We start from the raw sequence: 14,287 nt of genomic DNA on the forward strand, positions 1-14,287 counted from the left end.
TCGACGAAAATGAAATATTACAATAAGGTTTGTATATATACAAACTGGAAAGCGAATAGGATAATTACACGTGTATGAGCCAATCTAACAGATTGAACATAAATACAACTAAATTAAAACTCATCTAACTAATCTAATAGCTTGGTCATAGATCTACAGTTTGAAAGCCCGCGCCAATCCCAAAAAAAAAAAAAAAAAAAAAATCATGACGAGAAGCAAAAGACAAATTGAAGGAAGTTCCTCCCATCAGTTTGCAAGGGGATGGATATTAGAGGATAAACCTCTGCCACAAGTTATTCACCGCATCAACACATCTCTGCATCAACAAGTCTGTTAGAGGATAAACCTTTAACAACAACGATGATTTATTTCATATATTTTGTTAAATAATATACAACAAAGCAAATAAATCAAATAATAGTTCTACCCAACTATTGCTACCTATTGGCTACTCATTATTGATCACAACTACTAATCAACTGAATACAACACAAATGGATAAACACAACAATGATCAAAACAACTCCCAAGTTTATCATCAGAATTCTACTCTTCTGTCGCTTTACATAGTTTGCATGCACACACAAATTAAAATCAAGCCATAACATGGAGAAACTGAATAGTTAAAGAAACGAAATTGATATCTTTTGTTTGAATTCATTGTATTGCACATGCACCAAGATGATCATCTATTTTCCACACCACGATAATCATTTATTTAATTTTTGTTGGAATTTAAGCTAATTTCTCTCAAAAAGAAGACATTTTTAATTAGTTAAACTTAAAAATCACCACTAGTTATTTGGGGGGGGGGGGGAGCAGTACGTAGAGCATTCCTTATGGGTGAAGGATATCAAGCGAGCTCAAGCGGGCTATTGGTACGCACACAAGATCATGGGCTCTTGGAGCTGTCAATCCGGGCCCCTCATCCATATTAACAACAACATTTTCACCGTCCATTATCCCACCTCGTTGTCCGACCAACTTAAAATCAAAGCACTGGATCATAGCTGAGAGCAGTGCTGGGAGCTCTTGCATGGCCAAATTTATGCCAGGGCAACTCCTCCTCCCAGACCCAAATGGCAAATATTGAAATTGTTGTCCCCTAACATCGATCATGCCCATACCCTCCTTCGGCAAGAATCTCTCAGGCTCAAAGTCCAATGGGTTTTTCCAGTAATTGGAGTCCCTTCCAATGGCCCATACATTCACAAATAGCAAACTATTTGCTGGGATGACATAGTTTCCAATCCTACGATCTTCTATGCATTTTCTTGCGACCATAGGCAATGGTGGGTGAAGCCTCAATGTTTCCTTTATGATGGCATTGATGTATGGAAGATTTGGAACGTCTGATTCTTGGACTAATCTACTGTTCTTGACAACATTATTGATCTCCTTACGAGCTTTTTCGAGCACCATTGGATGGTTGATAAGCTCCGCTAATGCCCATTCGGTTGCAATTGCTATTGTATCTGTACCTGCTGCAAAGAAATCCTTGAAAGGATGTACATGTGCAAAGATATTAGATTTTAGTATTGACAAATTCGGTGCTATAACTTATTTTGTTGTAAGTTTTAGTCTACTGGTTAAGACGATGAAGAATTTCATTTAAGACTGAATCCAAATCAAATTAGAAGACCTAGAAGATGTGGTTAAGCCTAATCAAACAAGAAAATGAGCAAATTGGAATTTCATCAAGTGGAGTTAAAATTGGATTTGTCAATTTTAGATTGAGCACATCTTTGTATTTGAACCATAACTTTCAGCTCAAGTATCAAATTGTAGTGAAATCAGCGATGTTAGAAAGCTAACACAAAAGCAATAAATATTTTTGAAATAGGTTTTCCTTAATTCAGACATTTACTATACCAAAATTGCTCCACAATACGGTACTGAAAATCTAGGAGAATTTTTTTGAAATCCTATTCTAACTCGAACTGGATTTCATTCAGAGGTCTATTTAATTAAATGGACTTTCAAGCACAAATTTATTAAGGATTCTACTCTATAATTTAGTGTGCTAAGAGAGGGTTTTAGACCTTGACTATTAATGTTAAATCTCTCTTAGAGTTTTGGTTATTGTTTAACCATCAACCTTGAACAATTGAAGCTAAGTGGAGTTGTGGTTAAGGAAATCAAGAAGAAAAACTCTCCAAAGGTTCTGGGAGAGAAGCAAACAAGTGGGTCACTTGTTGTAATTCAAAAGTGTGACGACTGCAAAGATTTTGTGGGTATTAACATCTTGTGATTCACGGATTCTTCGTTATTGGATTGATTTCCTGGATTGACTACCCTGGAGTGGTTTTTTTCTTTGAGTTCAAAGTGTTTCCACTTTGTCACCAAATATTTGTGTCAACTGCTTTATTGTTTTTCATATTTTGGTGATTGTTTGCTTGTGGTTGATTAAATTTTTAATTCCGCATTATATTGTCATACACCTATTTAATCCCCCTTCTAGGTGTTGTTTGGAATCTGATTTATATTTTCAAAAGAAATACTAATGGAATCAAATATGTAAAATTAAAATCGGTCAAAAATATAGGGCGATTATTTGGTATTTTTGCCTTTTCTTTTGTGTTTTGAAAATAAGGGAGAAAAAGGACCAAAAAGATTGCAAACAGTAAAAAGATTCCATTTGATTAGAAGAACGTACCACAATCAGGGCTTTGATATGAGCCCTGGTCAATTTTATCTCCTAATTTTCGTCCTCCGAAAAATCGAGCAAAATGTCCATGAAATCCTTCACTTGATGCTCTCGACCATCACGTTCTCTTTCTCCATTTCCCTTCTTTTTCCTCAAATCTTCGCGTTCTGTAATAATCTTCTCCACTAAAGCATCAAACCTCCTATGAATGTCTTCAATTCTCTTCCCAAATCCCTGCAAATCCAAATGCTTGCAAAACCATATATAGTCAGTGACATTAAACTCTCCAAAAATCTGTACCACTTCACGTATCACAGCCCTAGCCTCCTCGGCCCGACCAAGCATCATTTGAGAAATTATATTATTAGTCAATTTCAACAACTCCTCGGTAACATTAACAGCCTCACCGGCCTCAGACTTGTCGGCCAAAACTCTTAAGAGCCGAAGATATTCTTTCTCTCTAAGCGAAATAAAGGCGTTGACAGTACGGCTGCCAAGGAGCTCGTTTGCGCTCAACTTCTTCATGAAGATCCAATAGGGCCCGTTGGGTGCAAATGATGCAAAAGAAGAGTTATACGTGAGACGGTCAATGGCGATGGTGTGCTTGCGTGAAGTGAAAGAGAGTTCGTTGGTTTTGAGAAGTTCTTTTGCGTACTCCGGCGTGGAGGCGACGATGCATGGAACTGAGCTAAGGCGGAGAGAAAATAAGGGCCCGTAGCGAAGGGATAGCTTGTGGAGAGACTGGTGGATGATGGGGCCAAGGAGGTGGAAGTGGCCGATGATCGGTATGGCTATGGGGCTTGGTAGGAGCTTTGAATGGAAGGCGGAGAATAATATGGTTGAGATCAAGAGCCCTACAAGAAGGATTAGGACGAGTAGGAGCTCTATTGCCATGGCTTCTGATGTAAAACTTTTATCGATAATAGATTCTTATACTTTGATGTTGTCTAATAATTTACATGAACTTGAACGTACATGCAGACAACCTTAATTATCTGGATTAATATATAATAACACTTTTTTAAATAGAGTTATGTGAAAAGGACAGAGTTAAGTTTGTTTCAAAAATTTTCGATGGCTTCAAAGCAACAAACTTATTCATGCAGTACTACTTACCTACCGCGCTTGCAGGGAGGCCAATATCTATTATAATTAATTAGCTATAATTTACTTAATTAATGAGATCGATTTTTGGCCACGCGGGGGACTGGGAACTGTCAAATTTCTCAAGGGAGGCCTGCCATGCAGGGTAGTTGCATGCAGTATGTGGAGGAGAAGATGCATTATATTCTACTATTTTCTTTTTCTTGCGGCGTGAGATTCCCACGCCGGGGACTGGGAACTGTTTTCTTTTTCTTCTTTTTTTTTGTTTTTTTTTTTTTTTTAAAAAAAATAAGTATATTTATTTATTTATTAATAAATTTATATTTTTTTATTAAGATGGACTTGTGTCACCATCTTATTGGAGACGTGTGAAGCTGATGTGGCATTTGACGAAATCTACTAAAATTTTTAAAAGAATTTGACTCCAGTGGTCGATTTGTAATTATTGCTAATCACAAGGACCTTCCATGAACTTTTTAAACCATAGGGAGTGAAAAATAATTATGGCATACCACAGAGACTAAAATGGTGCAATTATATATTTTTATTAATCAAGTTCTTTTTGGGCAATTTTTTTCACTTGCTGCTAATGCATTACCCGAATTAAGCACCTAAATTAACGTACTCTCACTAATGTTATAGACTTATAGACTAGCTCATTTAAGATGCGCATTAACTGAGCATCTTTGAACAACATTTTGAGGAAAAATGCTACACATGAGCCCTTTGTCCGTCTTTCATCCGCCACTTTCCCACGTGGCAATCCCATTTTATTAAAAAAAAATTGAAACGAAAATAGGAGGACAAAATCACGGGTTGGATAAACAAAAACCATTTCCCCCAAAAATTTCCCCCCTTTCTCTTTCCCTCAAAAATCTCCCCCCATTTCGACCAAAAATCCGACGCCCTTGCCAACACCGACGCCGCTCGCTCTCCCTCGAAGTCTCTCAAAACCAGTAGATCCGACACCCAGCTCTCTCTCTCTCTCTAGTACCCAGCACAAACCGGCCGCCCAGATCTGACGCCGACGTCGCTCTCTCTGTCAAACCCAGCAGACCGGCCCACCGATCGGCGCCCAGATCGACTCCTAGCTCTCTCACAGACCGGCACCGGATCTCCGACGTTGCCCAGATCGACCGGGTTTCTCGACGACCCACCCGCCTAACTCTCTCGAACCCAGCACAGACCGGCCGTGCCAGCTCTCTCTCTCGAACCCAACAAACTGGCCCACCAACCGACACCCAGATCTCTCACAGACAGGCCCACCGACCGGACCGGATCTCCGACGCCGCCCAGATCGATCGGGTTTCTTGACGACCCATCCCACGCAGCCAATCTCCCTCTCTCTCTCTCTCTCTCTCATACTCTCTATAGTACTGTAAGTTTCATGTTGGCCCTCACATACCAGAACCATCCTCCATTATTTTATTGATACTCTCAGGAAAATACAAGTAAAAAACAGTACAGGAAGTTTTGTACCCTATGCAAATTAGGAAGAAATGTAGGTGAGAATTAGTGTTAGGAAAATGAAAAGGAATAAGAGCGGGTGTTACTCTCCCACCATGTGCACTTCTTACTAATTAAATAAAAATAGGAAACAATTAATAAGGTCGTATTAAAATGTGAATAATTTCATCTGGTGATGTATATAACTGATCAGATGATTTTTTGGAAGTTGAGATTTCACACCACTTTTAGTATACTATTAACACTCACGTGAACACTAGAACATACAGGATTTGTAAGGAGTTATTTTTTGTTTTTCCAAATTCAATTGCATTTATCTTTTTCTTGTTGCTGTTTGCTTTCCTATCAATTTCTTATTCTTCTCTGTCACTTGGGCAGATTATTCTTCTCTGCCTAGCTCTTTCACTACCCCGGCCCCTTCGTCAAGAATTTATGTTAAATTCTAAGGAAAATGTGTCTCGTGTGATACACGACTCAAAACATCGATTAAACCCCTGCATCAAATAAAAAAAAGTTTTTTTTTTTTGAAAAAAAAAAAAAAAAAAAAGGGGCCATGGAGAGAGGCTAGAGACCCACCTCCATGGCATGGCAGTGTGTCTCCAAACCGAGAAGGCCCCATTTCTCATTAAGGCAAGGTCTCCGTAGTCATTAAGGGAGGCGGAGGAGACACCAAGGTTTGCGGTGGCAGAGTCCCAGACGGTATGGCCAGAGTCGTTGACTAGCTAGAGGTTGCCTTCAGTGGGATGGAATTGGAGGTAGGCAACAAGGATGGTGCCTACGGACTAGATGGGGATACCTCCAAAGTAAACAGTGGCAGCTAGGAAGGTCAAGGGGGAGGTTGGGGGCCCAGAGACCCACAGCTTGGTCATGGATCTCTAGGGAAAGTTTTTTTTTTAAAATAAAAAATAAAAAATAAAAAAAATTAAGGGCATAATTGTATTTTCACACATCTGATAGGGGCAAAATTAACATTTCAAGTTCTATTAAGTGTGCATGACACATTTTTTTTAAGGTTGCGTCCGTTTGCACTTATCAATGAAATGATTTATTTATCATAAAAAATAATAATAATAATAATAATAATAAGTTTATACATTGACAATTTACATTGGATCAAGGTCCTCTAGGAAGATTATAATAAACAGAGAGGAGTACAACTGCTTGGAATGGCAGTGAGAAAATATGTAACTGCAATCAAATATTACTCACACTATACTAATCAAAATTAAAATTTAAAAAAAAAAAAAAATTAAAAATTACTCACACTTTCTTCATTTTCCTTTTAGCTTTAGCCAGAGTTGGATCCTTGATATAGGGCACGTTGCCTAAGCATTTCTAGACCGCTTGAACCGGCAAAAGTCCAACCGCGATTAATCACAATGTTTTCTTATTTATAGAGATTAGTGAAGAATAAGTTGACAATCATTGATTTATAATCTTTAATTGCAATCTTTCATTATAATCCTTTATTATAGTCTTTGATTATAATCTCCGATGTAATGTTTGACAATCTGTACACTCTAGTGAACTATATAACAGAAACATAAATGACAAAAAGGGATCATTTTGAATAACACTTTTGAGTTTTTTTCCCTCTTTATTTTGAGTATTGTTCTCAATTTTAATCGTTTCGCATCCACTACATTAATCCTATTACAAACAAATACTTTAGCTCGGGGGTGTTAAAGTGTCCCACATTGTTAAAATTTTCTTCACCTGGGCACTTTATAAGCCATGGTGTCCCCTCCTCTCTCAATGCGTCTTTTGAGAGTGAGTAAGGCCCATAGACTTTTACATGGTATCAGAGCCACAGGTTTCTTGTGATGATGGGTCTTTCCCTCCCGTTATTGTCCACGTGTTTGGCCATTAGTTGCCACACGTGAGGGGGCGTGTTAAAGTGTCCTGCATCGCTAAGATTTCCTTCACCTAGGCACTTTATAAGACATGGTGTCCCCTCCTCTCTCAAGGCGTCTTTTGAGAGTGAGTAAGGCCCATTGACTTTTATAGGAGGGGGAATCAGGTTTAAATTACAGCATCAACAGAAACAAATCAAGAAGCTGGGATTTCCAGTTACCAAGAAAATTTTAAAATTAGGATTCGATTGCAAAAGCATTCCAGTACTGCAAGACTATGCTCATGTGCTAATATCTTCGGCAGAAATCATTAAAGCGCATCCTGTATTTACCAACCAAGCATGATCCCGTTAGTTGCTAAACCCATGTCAGTTGAACATGACAGATCCCAGACAAACCAATATCCTAAAATGAAAAGAAGCCTATAATATAAATACATTAAGGAAACATTTTTTCTATGGAAAATGGGCATCAGTACACAGAAGGGAACAAATAGATATCCTCCTAAAAGAAGCAAAGAAAGATATTACAAAAAATACTAAAACAAAAACAAGAAAAAAGAGCATTCCTTTTAGCCAGAGAATCAGGCTCCTGATTAGCAAAAAATAAAATAAAATCCACTCACTAGGTTTAAGCAAATTGCATAATAAATATGATCTGTTTCAGAGTTATATTTAAATATATGGAAAGTCTAATAAGTTTTATATTGGCAACAGAACATTTGATATGCTGAGGTTGAGTTTATTACAAAACATAGAATCTATGGCAAAAAGAATGCCACTTTCTCATGAGCATAACAACATAGGTAAGCCCTTCCAAATCAATTTGCTATGCTGGAATACAAAAGTAAGTTCACATTAGTGAGAATCCCTTTAAATTCCCCCTTACATAGAGACGAGAAAAGGACTTCGATTTGGTTCAGGCAATTGAAAGTTCACATCCCTCTCCAATAAATCATCAAGAATTAAATATGAAATTGATAGTATGTTTAACCTGCTCAATGGCAGGGTCAGAACGCCGACAAATAAAGTGTTTAACGCGTTGGGGAGAAAAAGAATTGCCTGTATCTAAGTATACAACACTGCACATATGCTCCTTTGCAACATTGAAGGCGGCTAGTAGGCAAAGCTATAAATTAGCAAGATTTTGGATAAGTTGTAGAACAAATATCAATGTATTCAAAAGAAAAAATATTCTTTAAATGCTTATGATATCATTTGGAGAATATCAACCAAAAGTGTTAAAGCCTAGAAATATCATTTGGAGAAGTGACATGATCGCATCAAGATGTACCACAAGAAAACAATGTCCAAAAAACCCAAATAAATTTGCAGAGACGTGATCCAGAAGTAGTATTCATCAGGCAAAACAACTGCTATCACAAAATGAAGGGGCTCCTTACTTGTGTTTTACCAGAAGATGATGGCCCAACAAGTTCAGTTAACTGTCCCTCGCGTAATCCACCTTGAAATAAAAAATCGATCCCAAGTCATGCAACCCAAAACACTTAATCAGATATCCTAATAGAATCATACTCCCCTTGCAACAAAAGAAATAGGACAATCTTCGTGCTCAAAGTACCCTTCACAACCACTCAACCCGTTGTACACCCCTATATAGGATTAGCCTTCCCCCTCTAAGAGGAACACACATAGTTGTGGTGTGGGAGTCAGATCTATACAACCTGGCCTTCTCTACCCTAGACCTGCAAACTCATAAAATAAAAGTGAAAATAAAAAAATAACCAATGCATTAAAAGTATAAATTCTAACAAACAATCGATGCAGCCATCCAATTTATGGGTGAGAGCTAAATCTCTATTTGCAAGTGAAATTTTGGATTAAGACCGCGAGTTGTAACTTGTAACAAACAGATGCCAAAATCAAGAAAACAGTAAGAGAAATTAACACAGATTTTGGTAGCAAAGTAGAAACATTTTTTAATAACTCTTCAAAAAGTAAAACCACTTTGGCAGCCAGCCAACTCCAAAAGCATACACTATAGAAGACTTATGCTATAAATTGTTCTACTCATAAAACCTTTTTATAACTCTAAAGACTCAATCTTGTAACCCCAGTAAAAGATACGTTCACCTTCCACCGCAGTGACTCCAAAACCTCAGTCTTTTTTCTATATGGATCACCTTTCATGAAAGAACCCCGTCTTCTTCAAATAAGAACTCTGATGGCTGAAAGCTTTCATGTGGTTTGAATGAAGAGAATTTTCAATGAGAGGATAAGAAGTTGTTTAGGTTCAAAAACTCTAAAGAAACTCTCTAAAACCATTGAGAAACTGCCTCTCTTCAAGTTTAGAAGTCGTGGGTTATAAGACTTATATAAATTGGGAGAAAACTAAGGTTTTTAAACTAAGTCAGCTAGGTTAAAACGAGTGTTCTCGCTGGCAGCGTTCGACACAGTATTATCGCGCTCCAACCGAGCCATTCTGTCCAAATCTCGTTCGGACGCCTTGCAACCGAGCCATTCTATCCAAAACTCATTCAGACGGCTTCCAACCAATTAAGTTATTCTTTCCACATTTTTAGACATTTATTGACATCCCATTTTGACCTAATAAATATTAGAATTGGAAAATATTCGGGAAATACAAAGTTGTAGCCCTTTGAGTTAGGTTTCTAAATTCATCAAGATTACTTTTATCTGATGTTGGAATCAAAAGATATGGTTGTTTTATTCCAAATAGGTCTATATTGGATTGCATTGATAAACTTGAATTCTCCATGTCTTGAATCAGCTTTTACACTAACTTAACCCTAGACCTAAAATTTACAACCAAACATGTTTTGACAGTGAATTCCCCAACATTAAAAAGCCTTAAAAATTTATAGTACATGGCATGCAACAAATGTAGCAGAAGTACTAATATGGAGTACAATGAGGCATTTTCATGTCTATATTGCAAGGGAGTAAACGTTGTAGCACAACCACAGTATGTGTATACTAATTATGTATGACCTTTCTCTAAATTAGAAACATGGACTTTAACTTAGAAACATGAAAATGCCTGATCATTCGTTATCTGTCTGAGTTATGCAGCTTGAAGTCCGTGGAGAGACACACCTTAGATTTAATGTTACTTATGTTCATGACCCACCAAATGGAAATGAATGAATTTATGTTTTCACCATAAGTAGGCTGAAAAGTGGTGTTTTTTGGAACTACATTTGATATCAACGAATGGCATGTAAGGAAGACAAACAAATACATTTTTACTATATAGTGTATTAGTTTGTCTTTCTATATTAGCATGTTAAGAACAAAAATATATGCTCTATTTAGTAGTTACAATATGTGTGTGCTATTATACTAACAACTCAGAGTTCTTTTTGTTGTACGTACATTATATCTATTGATCACTTTTGTAATGTTATGCTTATCAGTTCACTTGTGTAAGAATTTAAATATGCGCTTGTATAAGGATTCGGATATTAATTTTATGTTACAAATACTTTTAATATATAGCACTGAGTCTTTTTTTTTTTTTTTTTTTTTTTATGTTAAATTTCACATGATACATCTATTATATATTAGAGTTAAATAGGGTTTTGGTACATGTGATTTAAAAGTCTTTATCTTTTGCTCATATCACAGACGGTGGTTTTGGGAAAAGATCGAATCGGTACCTCCGTTAGTTTCTAACGGTCATCCATGTGTCAACTCCCGAGACTAAACACGTGTCATAATGTAAAAAAAATTAAAAAACTGAAAACAAAAAGCTTTAAAAATTAATAAAAATAATTGAAAATAATTCCCTGATTGGATTAACGCAATTTGCGTCAATGGTGAATTTTTCTTACGAAAAGGAAACAAATTTCAAGCGCTAAGATACGTATTTGATCCAAATCAAAATGCTTTAGAAACTATAACAAAGAATCGAACATGACATTTGAACGCTACTTTCTTATATTTTCTTTTCTTTTCCTTCAATTCAATATTCTCGGCGGCCAAACGGAGGACAAGCGTCAAAAGAGAAATATAATCCGAGTACAGCGAGTTTCTGAGGGAAATAAACGAAGGGCTTGAGGATGAGAAGATAATTGCGCCAAAAATGGAAGGGGAAAACGGACCTGAGAAAATGCCTTGAGAAGCACAGAAGCTCTGGAAGTTGGAGTCTATAATCGGATACTCTTGCTCCAGAGCCTTCAACGGTGCCATTTCTCGCACTCTCCTCTTGCCGCCACACAGACACAGGTTTCTACAGCTGAGGACTCTTTCCCTCTACCTCTCGCTCACTCTTACCTCTCGCTCACTCTCTCTTACTCCCGCGCTGAAACCGAGAAGTGTTTTTTCTGGTATTTTCATAATTTCATTACCGACCGACAATCGATATGTAAAGGTAACAAATGTTTTTGTTTTTCATATTTTTAAAAAACGCTTTTTTACTTCAAAAAAATATTTTAATAAAACAACGTTTTATTTTAAAGCTTTTTTTGAAGCTTTTTTTTTTTTTTTTTTTTTTTTTTTTTTTTTTTGTGTGTTTAGGCTGAAAATGTGTTTTGATGGGATAAGAATATGAAATGAGTTTTATTTTTATTTTTATTTTTTTAATGTTTTGTGAGAAAAATTGTTTGTTAATGTTTTGAACTTTTTTTACGAAGGAAAAAGTATTAACAAACAGGCGAATGAGTTTATTCAGCAAAACTTTTTAGATGGTATTTTTTGTTTTTGTTTAAAATTGTGTTTTTATTTAGCATAAAGGTAAAAGTAATTTTGAGTATTTTATGTTTTGATTTGTTTGTTGATGCTTTTACTCCTTTTGTATAAAGCAAAAAGTTTTGGTAAAACGGTCGATGTCTCTGATTTTTTGTTTTTTATTTAAAAAAAAAATATTTTAATGTGATATAAAAGTAAGTAGTCTTTAACGACGAGCGTTTTGAGTTTTAAATTGTTTATTAATGACATATAAAAAAGCTATATTAATGACATATTAGGAATTCTATTATTCCCAATCAAATCATCTTAATGTTGTAACTTGATTAAATTTGCCATTTTGATTACTTGAGTCCATCATAGACAAATACTCTTTAAACTTAACAATGGTGGCCTTTGGAAGGCAAATGCATACCATCATTGTCCCAATAGGATTAGCCTTCCTCTAAGAGGAACACACATAGTTGTGGTGTGGGAGTCATATCTATAGAACCTGGCCTTCTCTACACTAAATCTGCAAACTTATATATGGTCAATTTCCTAGATTTAGATTCATACAAAAAAAAAAACAATGCATTAAAAGAATAAGTTTTAACAAAAAATCGATGCAGCCATCCAATTTATGGGTGAGAGCAAAATCTCTATTTAGAAGTGAAAAACTAACGAATGTATCTGTTGGTACAGTTTTCGGTATGGTGTGAATCTGCACGTTCCTTTGATGTTTTTCACGCTTCTCAATAACTCTGCAAATAACAAAACCTAGAGCTTCTGTGAGAAAATAATACTCTATGCATAAAATTGAGTCTTAGTTTATACCTGGGGTATGAGCCTATTTATAGGCATAGAGGTGGAGTCAAACCTGGATTAGGACTCCTACTCCTTGTTGATCTAGAACTGCTGTCAGAGTTCTAATTGGACTTTAATCCTTTACTAGACTTCTAATTGGATATCTTCTTGGACTTCTGATCTGATATCTTCTTAGACTTATGATATGATCATTATTCTTATCTGTTTGGACCTTATTTGACTTTTGAATCTCCTATTTGGATCGGGTTGAGTGGGATTTATCCCCAACAGTATCAATTCAGTCTTTTCTCAAAATACAGGTACTATCTGTAATACGAATTAAAGCATTTGGGACAAAAATAAAGATTTTAAACCATAGGTACCAAAAAGGTATTTAACCCTTATTATTATTATTATTGTTTAAGTGGAGGAAGCACAAATATATAGCAACAGCAGGATTCTGGGAAATTTTTCATTCGGATTAGAAAACAAAAGTAATCCAGAATTTGATTAAGGATAAGACTTTATCCTCAATATATTACTTTTATTGAGATACACAGTGGTGGAGCAAGAATTCTTGTTTAGAGCTGGCAGAATTAAAAAATAAATTTACGTAAAATTTGATTAAAAATATTAAAAAATATAACTAACAAATGAAAAATTCAAAAAAAAAATTATTGTAACAAAAATGAGATATATTCATAAACAAATATGTCTTGTAAGTTCATTCATTAAAATCATTTTTAGAATAAAGTAAATTTCATTTTGTGTAAATTAAATTATACTATATAAAAAGAACTATATGTAGCTCAACAATAAATATGTTATTTGTTAAAATTAAATGTCTAGTGACATAGATGAATTCTGTTTATCGTTAGGAAAACATCAAAGAAAAAATTAAAATTATTTAATTACTAATTTAAATATAGAAAAAATTCCCCTAAATTTATTGCCTTAGCTAGGCTTTAAAATCTATCTTAAGTGCAAACCAAAAACATAAGATGTGCAGTCCAAGACAACCCTAAAGACCCTACTTTGTGGCACATGAGCTAAGGTTGGCAAAACGGGTTCACGTATAGGGTTTGGGTCAGCTTGTTAAGGGTCAACCATGACACGATTCGTTTAACTAAAATGGTCAAACGACCCTTCGACCCTAACACGACGCACTTAAATAACGGGTTGACACAGCTTGACCCGTTCGATCCGTTTATTAAATGAGTCGTGTTAGGCTAACGCAACTCAACCTAACCCGTTTGACCCATTATATAATAAACTCTATAAAAATAAAAATAAAAACACAAATTTAAACTAAAAAAAATCATATTACTCTACAGTTGAAAGTATGAAACATTGATTTGTTTTGATGTTTACTTGTTTTGGTTCAACTTCAAGTTTGAAGACTTTTTTAAAATAAAAATAAAAACTCGACTAATTTTATTTTTTAGTCTTTGCATTTCTTTGTTTAAATTCTAACTCAATAAAAAAAAAAAAAAAAAAAAAAAAAAAAAAAAAAAAGACTTGTTTTGTCTTTTGTAATATTTTTTTAGTTTAATCTTTACTCTTTAGACATTAAAAAAAAAAATAGAGGCAATATGATTGTTTAGATTTACATCTTAATGTTGGGAAAAAAAAAAGTTTTAAGTATACAAGTCAAACTGGTTGACCCGATAATGACCCGTTTATTAAAAGTGAAAAAAAAAAAAAAAAAAAAAAATGATTGCATCCCATTATCGTGACATGAAAAGTTTATTGCCAAACAAAGC

General features: G+C 35.3%; 1 protein-coding gene and 1 pseudogene across 1 annotated transcript; both read right to left on the reverse strand.

The window, feature by feature from the left end:
• Nucleotides 1-604: 604 nt before the first annotated feature.
• Nucleotides 605-3,541, reverse strand: LOC133878656 (licodione synthase-like; annotated as a pseudogene).
• A 4,001-nt stretch (nucleotides 3,542-7,542) lies between these two features.
• LOC133876841 (DNA repair protein RAD51 homolog 4-like) lies at nucleotides 7,543-11,367 on the reverse strand. Its single transcript, XM_062315083.1, has 4 exons — nucleotides 11,156-11,367; nucleotides 8,474-8,535; nucleotides 8,065-8,199; nucleotides 7,543-7,575 (listed from the first exon to the last, which is right to left on the reverse strand). The coding sequence occupies exons 1-4, from the start codon at nucleotides 11,241-11,243 to the stop codon at nucleotides 7,543-7,545; spliced, it is 318 nt and encodes a 105-aa protein (XP_062171067.1). The 5' UTR covers nucleotides 11,244-11,367.
• Nucleotides 11,368-14,287: the final 2,920 nt, after the last annotated feature.

This window comes from Alnus glutinosa, chromosome 9 (genome assembly GCF_958979055.1).
Source record: "Alnus glutinosa chromosome 9, dhAlnGlut1.1, whole genome shotgun sequence".
Lineage (NCBI taxonomy): Eukaryota > Viridiplantae > Streptophyta > Magnoliopsida > Fagales > Betulaceae > Alnus > Alnus glutinosa.

Coding starts and splice junctions, on each gene's coding strand:
- LOC133876841 (XM_062315083.1), bottom strand. CDS start 11,243: ATGGCACCGTTGAAGGCTCTGGAGCAAGAGTATCCGATTATAGACTCC. Junction 8,536..11,155: donor TTCTCAAGGCATTTTCTCAG/GTCCGTTTTCCC, acceptor TTTTATTTCAAG/GTGGATTACGCGAGGGACAG. Junction 7,576..8,064: donor CTGACCCTGCCATTGAGCAG/GTTAAACATACT, acceptor TGCTTCTTTTAG/GAGGATATCTATTTGTTCCC.